Below are 12,608 nucleotides of genomic sequence, written 5' to 3'. Positions count from 1 at the left end.
CATAAATAAGTTCGGATGATCGGAATCAAAATTCAAAACACGAAAAAAATTTAAAATCATCTATGGGTTTATCCGAAAAGTTCACAAACATATAGACATGCATGTCACGGCACGACCGTCTTTGTATTTAATCAAATTTGATCAACAGTTTATTGAATCATTTATAAAAATCATCCTACCGATTCATTTTTGAACGACGTCTCTTGGATTAAATTTTCCAAAATAAAAATGTTCATTGTGTCAATCGATATCCGGTAGAAACTTTTGGAATTGGGTTAACAGATTATGTAGATGTTTTTATTTAATAAAACAAAGAAGAAATGTACATGACTTGATTGCAATTGACCTTAAATTGAGGTTTTCCATGGGGTTTTATTGAAAAGAGCAGTGTTTTTTTAAATGATATATAGTGCATTTCAATATGTCAAATGCGTCAATGGTTTAGAATTCAAAATTTCGTATCAGCTTCTTTGATTTCTGGAAGACTGCTGCCACCCTTTTATGTTGAAATCTCTGTTGTTAAAATATCGGACAGTTAATGATTTAGCTTCAACCCTTAAGACAGTTTTAGTGGGGAAGAAAATGGAAGGGGGTATTACTGCACTGGATTCTGTAATAGTGCAAGTGCGCAAGTGATTCACTTCAGCAACGAATTTATTTCAAACAATAGATAAATGGTACTAACATTAATTTTATATTTCTTGCCTGAAACTCAAAATCTAAGTAATTTTGAAAGACACAGATTAACCCACAAATATTTAAGTTAGTCTGTTTGGCAATATTGTTGATATGTTCAATGACTTTAATCTATTTGATTTTTTCAGGAAAGGATCTTGATCAGAATATCTGAAATTTCCATTAATCATGTTTAAGTGAACAAAACTATGAGTCCTGCTTATGAGTACCTATATCTTCTTACAAAGACAAATTGATTAAAAAATCCAAGGAGTAAATTATGCATTAATTGTTTCACATAAGTTTTCCTAAAGTGTTGGCTTCCAATAAAGAACAAAATATCCAGTAAAAAAAAGCCTTCCCTCAACATGAATGTGTGGACATCAAGGTCCCATTCTATTCGGTAAGAACCGCGTCAGGACAAAAGCAGATGTGACAAGACGCGTAACTTTTACTTTTTATTCTTGTGAATTCCCTCAGTAAACGTAGATTGATAAACACAAAACAAAAACGAAAAACAATGGCACACAATTTGCTCACTATTTATTTCAAAATATAGGGACATTAAAAGAAACGAGTTGTCGTTGTCGACTTTCAAAAATTTTCACAAAAAATGACACGTAGTGATAACGAATAGTTAAAATTAAACATCCAAAGGTAAAATACGACACAGGAGCAGATCAAACATGGACCTCTTAAACATAGAGATTAGATCAGGTGCCATGGAGGAGTGAGCATCCTCTGCTGACCGCTCAAACCAGATCTCTTTGTTTTCAGGAAAAAACGTAGAGAATTAGGTAATTATTTAATATGGTCTATGGAATTTTGTATTTGCTGACAAGGTCGTAGTATCGACCATAAAACTTACGAAAAGATGACTTCAGTCGAGACTGTTCACTTGATTATGATAAGTCGACGTAAGTATGGAGTAACAATTGTTAATTGATAATACGTCGTCGATATGCCTGAATGTTGAGGTAAAGGCCACGACGAGTTTTTTTCATTATCTGTTTCGTATGAATACAAAAAAATGGCTGCTAACAATGGGGCAAAATTGGTACCCATGGGAATTCCAACAGATTCTTGGAAGACTTGATTTCCAAAAACTACATAGATGTTGTCTATCAAAAACTCAAGCATCTTTTTAATATCCACTCTTCGGAGTGGGTGTGTTCCGTATTGTTTTTAACAAAATAGTTTTGAAAATGACCGATGGCAAGGTTAGTCAATTTACGTGAACCATTTTATTAAAAATGTTATCATCATTCTTTATTCTTCGATAATAATGATGGTTTCTTTCTAAACTTTGATTCGAAAGCATTTTCAATTTCATCTTAAAAAAATTTGTTATTCATCGAATAAAATATATATATTTCATTTTACCTATTTACCTTTCTACTTATTCGTATAATCAACACAAGAAATCACTGATTTATTCTTTAAACAAATTACCGTGGCGTTAATAATATCAGCGATTTCTTCCAAGATAGCAGACAAGCCCCTAATCATATCATCACTTTTTAATAGACTTTGTTCATTATCCCGTTTCTTCATAAATATACTCAATAAGAAATGTTCAATCATTTATTTTTAAAACAATTATAACATGACATTCTTAATATCTCTGTTTTTCACCAGGCCAACACGGACGTGTGACGTCATGCCACCCAACGTACCAGCGTCTGTAGCACCCACCGCAATAATCAGAACTGCAAAGAAAAGAAAGACAACTCATGATCTTAGGCTGCAGTTACATGACAAATTCCCACTATTAGTATACATGTATAGAGAAAAATATTTTAAGACACATAGATCATTTTAGCTTTATCTTATTTTAAACATTTTATTATGATAAGGAACGTATAAAATTATTCAAGACTTAATTAAAAGTATTGTACACCAAAGCACGGACATTTAATGTTAAAATGAATCAGTCATGTATGTACAAATATTTCTGTAATTAATATTCACAATCGATCGACGTGTTAAATGGTTCGTGTGCGACCCTAAACTTACAATCAATAAACTGGTAAATCGTAACTTTAACGGGAATGAGTTGTCAAACAAGAGTGTGCTAATTTGTTTATTCGAAAAACAAAACGGTGGATGTTGATGTTTAATTTTCGTACTGAAACTTCCGGAAGTTGTGAAAAAATATGACCCGACGTAGTGTCAATGAAAAGATTAAATATTTCTTTTTAAAATTCAATGATAAGATATTGCATATGCAAGTATTCTTTAAAAATCAATTTCACGATGTAATGGTGTGCAGTTGGGTAAAAAAAATAGTGTGTAGAAAAATAAACAGGCTAATAAGATTTAAGATATAATTTCCATACAGATAATTGATCCATCATTTTCAAGGTTGGATGAAATAGAAAAGAAAAAAGTTACACGATAAGAAGTTTCTCTAAGAAGAATATATAATAATGCACATAGTATTCTACAAAGCTTCTGTGTTATTTCTTATCTCTGACACTTACACGCAGCGAGCAGACGGGATATTAGCGCAATTCTGTAGTTGATCGTGAAGATGACACGGGTTTATTAAACAGGCCACCCTTGTTACGCCATACGGACATTCTACAAAGCAAAATAATAGAGTAATAATGGCCGATATCTCCTCAGAGTGCATACACTGTAATAAAAATATTCACTCTATAAATGTCAAAACATAGTAATGGCGTTTTTATCACAATTGTATATTACAACATTCATTATTTTATGTTAAGTTTATTATTTTTCATACACTGACATACTTTGCGCGGCAACCGTGATTGTCAGGAAGACCAAAGCCCTCATGTTGAAAACTATTGTCTGTATTCTTGTCGATCAGAATTTGAAAATTATATAAATCTAAATTATATAAATCTAAATTATATAAATCTAAATTATATAAATCTAAATTATATATATCTAAATTATATGGAATATCCACAAAATTTATTCAGATCTATCGTCAATAATAGGTTTGGAAATCAACATTGAAATTCAAAATTTCATTCCAAAATGCACTTTAAAGGGGCATGGTCACGATTCTGGTCAAATTATATTGTTATGTTTTTATTATTTACAATGCTTTATAAATGCATTTTTAATGATCAAATAAAATTTGAGAGTCATTTGTAGAGTAAAATGCAAAATACAGGGCTCACAAGTCTTTGTCGTGTAAACAAGGCTCGTGCCCTGTTTTTGATTACACATGTTCAATATAGCAGTAAAATATCTTTTGCCGCTTATTTGTCTATCTTTTTATTTATTTTAAGCATAAATAAACAGTTCCTAAAAACATTCGTTTTAGGTTTAAAACTGAAATTTTTACTCCACGTTCAAAATGAAAACAAACGCTTTGTTTACACAGCGAAGAATTTCAAGTCCTGTAACTCGCTTATAGGTCAACAAATGATACTCAAATTTCTGTTGCCTATTAAAAATGCCTTTCTGCAGCATTGTAAATATTAAAATCGGAAAAATAATTTTTGACCAAAATCGTGACCATGCCCCTTTAAGTACAATGGGGAAAAAAATTCCGCGGAAAACTTGTGCCCGCGTTCATAGCGTAAATTAATACAACGCGGACAAAAGTACGTCTACAGTATATCTAAATTATATGGAATTTCCACAAAATTTATTCAGATCTATTCTCAATAATAGGTTTGGAAATCAACATTGAAATTCACAACACGAAATAGATTTAAATGCATCTCTGGGTTTATCCAGTAAGTGCATATAAACAATCATATTTGATCGAAAATTTAATGATTTATTCATAAAATCATCTCATTAATTCATCTTCGACGGAAGCCTCAATGACTTAAGTTTTCAAAATAAAATACTTAATTTAGTTCATCCACCACATTATGATAAATTATTATGTAAATTCTATTATAGATAAAGCGGAATTGTGTGTGACTTGCTTGCAATTAACCTTATAATGAAGTGTATTTTCAGAAAAGGTTTTCCATACCTTTTTATTGACAAGACGTGTTATATTTAAATATTATAAACAATGCATATCAATATGTTAAATGCGTCAATGGTTTAGAATTTGAAATCCCTTTTTTGCTTCTTTTTTTTTTATTTTTGAAAGAGTGTTGCCATACTTTTTATGGTCTGGTCAAATTATATTGTTATGTTTTTATTATTTACAATGCTTTATAAATGCATTTTTAATGATCAAATAAAATTTGAGAGTCATTTGTAGAGTAAAATGCAAAATACAGGGCTCACAAGTCTTTGTCGTGTAAACAAGGCTCGTGCCCTGTTTTTGATTACACATGTTCAATATAGCAGTAAAATATCTTTTGCCGCTTATTTGTCTATCTTTTTATTTATTTTAAGCATAAATAAACAGTTCCTTTAAAACATTCGTTTTAGGTTTAAAACTGAAATTTTTACTCCACGTTCAAAATGAAAACAAACGCTTTGTTTACACAGCGAAGAATTTCAAGTCCTGTAACTCGCTTATAGGTCAACAAATGATACTCAAATTTCTGTTGCCTATTAAAAATGCCTTTCTGCAGCATTGTAAATATTAAAATCGGAAAAATAATTTTTGACCAAAATCGTGACCATGCCCCTTTAAGTACAATGGGGAAAAAAATTCCGCGGAAAACTTGTGCCCGCGTTCATAGCGTAAATTAATACAACGCGGACAAAAGTACGTCTACAGTATACATGTATCTAAATTATATGGAATTTCCACAAAATTTATTCAGATCTATTCTCAATAATAGGTTTGGAAATCAACATTGAAATTCACAACACGAAATAGATTTAAATGCATCTCTGGGTTTATCCAGTAAGTGCATATAAACAATCATATTTGATCGAAAATTTAATGATTTATTCATAAAATCATCTCATTAATTCATCTTCGACGGAAGCCTCAATGACTTAAGTTTTCAAAATAAAATACTTAATTTAGTTCATCCACCACATTATGATAAATTATTATGTAAATTCTATTATAGATAAAGCGGAATTGTGTGTGACTTGCTTGCAATTAACCTTATAATGAAGTGTATTTTCAGAAAAGGTTTTCCATACCTTTTTATTGACAAGACGTGTTATATTTAAATATTATAAACAATGCATATCAATATGTTAAATGCGTCAATGGTTTAGAATTTGAAATCCCTTTTTTGCTTCTTTTTTTTTTATTTTTGAAAGAGTGTTGCCATACTTTTTATGTTGGAATCATTTGTGTTCAAACATCGGCTCACATTATGAAATAGCTAAATTAATAAATATGATCTTAAAGGGGCATGGTCACGAATTGGGTCAATTTTATTTTTCTGTTTTTATTATTTGCAATGCTTTAGGAATGCATTTCTAATGATCAAAGGAAATTTGGGTGTCAGTCGTTGAGTTTTAAGCAAGATACAGGGCTCACAATTCTTCGTCATGTAAACAAGGCTCGTGCCCTGTTTTTATTTACATAGGTTCAATATACCAGTTAAAAATCTTTTAAAGCTGGTTTGTCCATCTTATTATTCATTTTAAGCATAATTAAACAGTTCCTAACGATTAAACAAGTCATTTTAGGTCTAAAAACTGGAGTTTTCACTTCAACATTCAAAATGTAAACAAACGTTTTGTTTACATAGCGAAGCTTTGTAAACTCTGTAACTCGCTTATGACTCATCAAATGAAGCTCAAATTTTGGTTACCTATTAAAAATGCCTTACTGAAGCATTGTTAACATTAAAATCGAAAAAATAAATTTTGACCAAAATCGTGACCATGCCCCTTTAAACTTTAACACATCATTTGTGTAGGCATCTCATACGCAGTGATTCATTATAGTTTCAAACGAACGTCAACTCTTTCAGTTCAATGCCAATTGACTTACACTAAATATAATTTATAAAAAAAATATATGATCATTATTTATCATAACTTAACACGAAATACTGAAGATTTTATATTTTTGCTTGTTTACGATTTTTCTTTTAAAAAGTATCAAAGGTAAAACTTAAAAGTTTTCAGCGATTATAAAGAGAGTCCATATCCGCAGTGCCCTACGCATATCCGTACGTCCGCCGTCACTACCGGTCGTCATTGGATTGAAACAAAAACTTATTTTTTTCATCTTCTTTTTTGTTTTTCCACATTATTTGTTAGTTTTTCAAGGTTGACAAAATGCTTTAATGTATGCTGAATACCTTTTTGTTTTATAAACAATTCACCCTTTTTCTTGATTTTTGGCTTCAAAAAGTTTTGAATCGAAGGCCCTCATAGCTCATTTGTTAGAGTCGTAGTCTTCTGTCAGGCGACCCAGGGTCAATCCTCGAGTGTTGGACATTGTTCTTCTTTGATTGTGTTTCGGTTTATCCTTTATCTGTGAAATAATAGATTTTTCTAATTTCCGATATCTTTTATAAAATTACAATAATAGTGCGTTTAGTTTAATTAAATGACTGTTGAAATCCATATAGAGGGTTAAATTGAATTTGATTGAAAATTTAAAAAAGATATAAAAGAACAACTATCCCGATAGCGTATATTATGGTGCATTTCGACAGAAGATCTCTTGTTGCTCCCAACGAGAACGCGTCTATATAGCTATTTTTTCAGTCGCGTTCTCTCAAAACGCTTCGACTTATTGTATTGAAACTTTCACATCTAACTCATGACAACATTTGTCAAAAATCAGTTGATCGTTTTTTGCCACTTCTGGTTCTGAGATATTTAAGATTTTGGTTTTGCTTGTTCACATTTTTTTCTCCAAAAGTATCAAATATTAAACTTTCACATTTTCAGTGATGGTAGATAGTCTTCAGCCACAATGCCCTTTGCATGTCCCAACGTCCGCCGTCACTTCCAGTCGTCACCTTAAGGAACCGAAATACCTTTATTTTTCACTTTTTTTATTTGAGATATTTGAATAATTGAAATTTTTCGAAAGATACGCTCCTCAAAATACATAATATGAACATAAATTTGTTTTAAAATTGATCCACATAGTCTTGAGATTTTGGGCTTTAAAGTAGTACTACTGAAGCAAGAGTCTGCGTACATGTACCTCAGCCATTATAGTTGTGGACATGCGCAGGCGACCCGGGTTCCATCCATGAGGGCCGACTTTTAGAAAAAAACTATCAGTGTTACGATGAATGATTTTATTTTTAAAATGATAGATTTTACTAATTTCAGAATTTTTTTTTTTTTTTAATCAAAAATCACTATAATAGCGCCTTTTTAAATTGATTAGTTTAATGATATGCCTATTGAATTCTGTACAAAGGTTAAAACAAAATTTGATAAAGTGTTAAGAAATTATAGAAAAGAACAATTATCCCGATAGCCTTGTTAATGGTGTATTAAACGAAGGACCTCTCGTTGCTTGCAATAGCTCAATTCTTTTGGGGAGGGAGGGGGTATAACTCCATTGAATTTTTCGATTAGAGTAAGTGCGAAAGAAATCCCCGGCAACGTATTTAACTCAAATTATAGATAAATGAAAATAATTAATTATTTCTTTCTGTCCTTAAACCTAAAAAAAGTAAAAGTGCCAGACTTAACATAACCTAAGCATGTTTGACAACATCGTAACTTTTTTTTTTTTTTTTTTTTATTTAAACCTCGTAACTTGAATTTGTATATTGACTGACTAATTGATTGATTTTTAACCAGTGATTGTGTGGGATAGGATATTGAACTGAATTTTTGAGTATCCCATTTTAACATAGAAACGCTGGTAATATGAAATTTTCTACATACACACATTTCTTTTATGATGTTTTAGTAAAACAATAATAAAAGACCGCTTTAAAATTTTCACTTTTATCTTCTTTATCAAGACAAATCAAGTCTAAATTTTAGGCGTAAATAATAATATAATTGTTTCACATACGTTTTCCTAATTTTTTTGCTTCAAATAACCAAATAAAATCTAGTAAACAACGATTTTCTCTCAATATCAATCGGGAAAAGAGCAGTTGTGACAAGACTCGTAAATTTGAGCTTTTTCCTCTCATACTTTCTCTCAGTAAGTGTTGATAAAAAACTGCTTAAGCAGAAAAACAACGACAAACAATTTAGATCTGTCTACCGTTTATTTCAAAATATATTGAGTTTAATATTAAACAGAGTTGTCGTTGTTAAAAAATTGAACATTGTACAAAAAGTAGATGAAAATAATATTTGTCTGCCTGTCTGTCTGTTCTCTCTCTCTCTCGCTCTCTCTCTCTCTCTCTCTCTCGCTCTCTCTCTCTCTCTCTCTCTCTCTCTCTCTCTCTCTCTCTCTCTCTCTCTCTCTCACAGAATATATGAGATTCAAGTTCGAATTCAAAAGGAATGCGTATGAAAATAAATGTCCCTTCAATGCCTCTCTTTTAATTTATATGTGCTTTTGATCCAGTAGTTTTTCTAACGCTTGTTCTAATGAAGTTCTTTCTCTCTCCATTTGAGCTGCAATAAAAAAGAAACCAATATGTTTAGTGTCTAAGTAAATAAAGTCGGAACGTAGTACTATTTGATTGAAATTTTGATACGATGTATGCAAACGTTTTTATAATAACCCTGGCCAATAAATATAATTACACATTTTAAAATCATTCAACCATTAAATACATTTTTCATGAAGTTCATTCCATCCGAAGTTTTGGTTCTATTTCTCTTACCTTTTCCTGATAAGTTTTTCAGCACATCATCCAATGAAAATCCTTTCCGCAGCAAAAGATCTGTGTCCTCCAAAAGCCTGTCCACTAGAACATTAAGAACTGGAGAAAAAAGAATTCAAAGGACTCAATCCCTAGAAGATTTAGTTAGACTTTCTATCCTTAATATTTTAGAATGTGCATGCAAATTCAATACGAGCGTATTATTATGTGCAGACATTCTCATTTCATTGTTGAATATATGACCATTAGTTATGTGTTTTGGATATAGTATACCAAACATAGTTCCACATATAGATCAACGGTGTAATCTCTACGCAGTCTTGCCATGGAATGGTTGATTAAAAAGAAACAAATAACACCAAAATCGAGACTGGAAACATTTAGATGATAGATTAGGGAAAATTGGAAAATTACAAAAATACGTACGGTTCTCCCTAAATGTATTCTTATGACCAGCAGCAGGATTATCTAGCAAGTAAAAGTAAATTAGCTGTGTATGCGGGCAATACGACATATTACACATTGTTTTTTAATGTTTTAAAGTAGAAATAGGTATGCTAGCGGCGTAGCTCATTCCAATAAAAAAAAATTACTGAGGATCAAGCGCATAACTTTTTTAAAATACTTTCATTAGGTGTTTTAACATACAATGTAAGTATTCTTAACCCCTTGTCTGAATTGCCTTTTGTTGAAATTGATACCTTCAAATTAGTAAAGTACTAAAATATGTTGCTAATTGTACGCTAAAAGTGATTGATTACTTATTCTGAGTTCGTCCAACGGAGCATTTGAACAGTGGAATTTATTATTGAGCACGTATTCTGCTTTCACAACATATGTGCCGATTTAAATGTTACGGGGTGGGGTGGGGGGGGGGGGGGTTAGGGGGTTGTGGTTGGACCCCTTTTGAAATGCCGGATTGATTGATTATAATATATTTCATAGTTAAGAAAAATAAGACACTGCTACAGCTCCCCGCCCCAACAAGAGAAAGGTTAGACAATCCGCGCCAGCTGTAATTGGTCGTAGTACATGTAGTTTGACTGTTGTGCATGTATGTTGTTGGACATCAAATTAGTTCTACACAGTTTACAAATAATTTCTTGTGATCATAAGCATTATAAATGACACGTGTAAAGAGAGAAAAAAAAATTACCTGTTTCATGGAATTTTCCAAATCCATTACCCTCGATTTCTTAAAAAAAGGTAACAGAACATTATTGCATACCTGAAACATCGTTCAGAAGCTATGCAGTATGTACATGTCATTTACTGAACTAGAATTTCTACTAGGAAATGTTACAAATTGAAGACGGTAAGAGAACTATTTGGTTTTGTGTTTAAGTTGATACCTTCCGGTGTGGACTGAGACCTCTGGGACATAAGGGCCGCCAGCTGCTTCACGCGGCTCGTGTCTGGTACTTCCTGTTCCGGAATTGGTCGGTCAAGGAATGTCCCGACATGCTCCGGTCCTTTATAATAATGAAAAAATAGCATTTAAAATTTTGTTAAGTAAATTGAAGCTAACAAGCTAAAGATCATGTAGATATTTTAAAAACATTACACATGAGGGATTATTTTCAAAGGCAGGGAGACTGGGGGCACTATAGTAAACATTAACCTAAATCTGGGTGTTAAGGTTGGCACATAGAAAACAAATGAATTGTTTACATTATTTCTATAAACTCTTTTTACTTCTCTCGTGTTTGACCGACTCCTGGAAGATCTTCAGACCGTCCTTTTCCTCGGCGGTTTCCTCCTCCAGCGTGTCCTTCAGTTTCTATAGATAAGTAAAGATATTTCTTGAAGATTCAGCGCTATCCCTTTTCTCATTTAAAGGATGTAATAGATTTGAATAAAACTGTTAAGTGACACAACTTTAGTTCTTTTGATTAAAATGTATTCAAAATATTTGTGATTTGCTAATAGGAATGCATGATTTGGTAAATAATTGTTTTTCTTTTGGAAGGTGAGCAAGTCATAAAAACCTTTTTATAATCTTAATTTAAGAATTTTACATTGGTTTCGTAGCTTTTTACTGACGTAATTTCAGGGATAAATAACCTAGATTTTTACCCATAAATCTGCACCTCTAAGCTGCAAACAAACAGGAGATTATTGCGTAATTTTGTTTTATTTATAGCAAAGGTCGGTTTATGGGAGGAAACCCGATATTTAACCTGTTTGTGGACCACCTTTATGGGACTGAGTCAGATACCTTTAGGAGGGTTATTTCCTCGGGTGATAACGCCGAGTCTCCACGTGTGTGTGCTTTCACAGACGAACTAGTGGCTGCCATGTCGCTTTCCTTGGCGCTAGAACCACTCGAGGCATGTTGGGAGGATCCCTTTTCAGTTGCGTTCTTGATTTCATTCACCTAGTGAACAACTTAAAAATTCACCATCGTTCGAGTAGCGAACTTTTACCGAAATAGGCTTTCCGTGTTGATTTAGTCACAATATATAGATATATATACTTATATATATACTTACAAGATCCCGGAGCTGAGATATCTGCAAATACAATTCAAATACAAAAGTTTATATACTTAACAAGTACTAGTATGTTGTAATAAGATCTAGATATAGTTTTTAGAATTTTTGTCTAAATAATCATTCAAGTTGAGTTTAACTATACCAAAGTAGAATATCTACATGTACCTTTGAATCAAGGTTCTTAATCTGCATGCAAAAGAGAACAAATAGTCTTATACAGTTGCTTGTTTGATTTACATCCAAATATTAACATCATCTGTCAGAAAACCTGAGCAGAAATACGCTTTGAATTTGTTTTAAGTAGCAATAGTAAGGTATTTCACATTATTTACAAACATTTTATTATATTTTATGTCTGTAATAACTCCTACTAGTACATGTATGTAATCGTGGTGTATATTTTAGCTTTGTATTTACCTTTGTATCAAGGTCACTGTCATCTGAAGTGAGAAAATGACCACATCGTAAATATCCAGAATGGATCAAAATTAAAACAGAGGGGTGTCTTAAAACAAGTCATTACACAATATATTTGGTGTTTTTTTTTCTAAAATCACTTGATGAATTAACAAGCTTGTTCTGTCTTTACCTTTCTGGTTGGGTAGAACAGCAGCGTAAGAAAATCCAATGAACAAAACGACACAGATGATGAGAGATCTTTCCATGTTTTATCAATTTTGTATTTTTGATTATTTGAGGTGTAATTCTTGTCACAAAACTCTTCAATATTCCAGCAACATGCGCTTTTTATCACACCCAAAAATCGGGTGACGTAAATTGCACACGTAAAACCCCCCGTGTACGCTAGAGA

At 32.0% G+C, this 12,608-nt stretch overlaps 1 protein-coding gene across 2 annotated transcripts; it reads right to left on the bottom strand.

Annotated features, from left to right (window-relative positions):
• Positions 1-8,881: 8,881 nt before the first annotated feature.
• LOC105318355 (uncharacterized) lies at positions 8,882-12,608 on the bottom strand. 2 transcript variants are annotated; one of them, XM_011415412.4, is made up of 10 exons: positions 12,387-12,608; positions 12,215-12,237; positions 11,795-11,815; positions 11,521-11,679; positions 10,998-11,082; positions 10,655-10,774; positions 10,459-10,497; positions 9,729-9,770; positions 9,303-9,401; positions 8,882-9,090 (listed from the first exon to the last, which is right to left on the bottom strand). In XM_011415412.4, exons 1-10 carry the CDS (start codon positions 12,460-12,462, stop codon positions 9,020-9,022), a joined length of 735 nt encoding a protein of 244 aa, XP_011413714.3. In that variant the 5' UTR covers positions 12,463-12,608; the 3' UTR covers positions 8,882-9,019. The 2 variants fall into 2 exon arrangements, with proteins under 2 accessions (XP_011413714.3, XP_065939843.1); XM_066083771.1 differs by lacking the exon at positions 9,729-9,770.

The sequence above is a fragment of the Magallana gigas genome, chromosome 5 (assembly GCF_963853765.1).
Source record: "Magallana gigas chromosome 5, xbMagGiga1.1, whole genome shotgun sequence".
NCBI classification, from domain to species: domain Eukaryota; kingdom Metazoa; phylum Mollusca; class Bivalvia; order Ostreida; family Ostreidae; genus Magallana; species Magallana gigas.
The sequence above is the reverse complement of the archived record's forward strand: the minus strand, read 5'-3'. Positions and strand labels throughout refer to the sequence as shown.

Bases quoted from the DNA above. Each gene is read 5' to 3' on its own strand.
- LOC105318355 (XM_011415412.4), bottom strand. From the start codon at position 12,462: ATGGAAAGATCTCTCATCATCTGTGTCGTTTTGTTCATTGGATTTTCT. The intron at 11,680-11,794 runs GTAAGTATATAT...GTTGTTCACTAG, and splicing joins TATCTCAGCTCCGGGATCTT to GTGAATGAAATCAAGAACGC. The intron at 10,775-10,997 runs GTAAAAAGAGTT...ATTATTATAAAG, and splicing joins GTCGGTCAAACACGAGAGAA to GACCGGAGCATGTCGGGACA.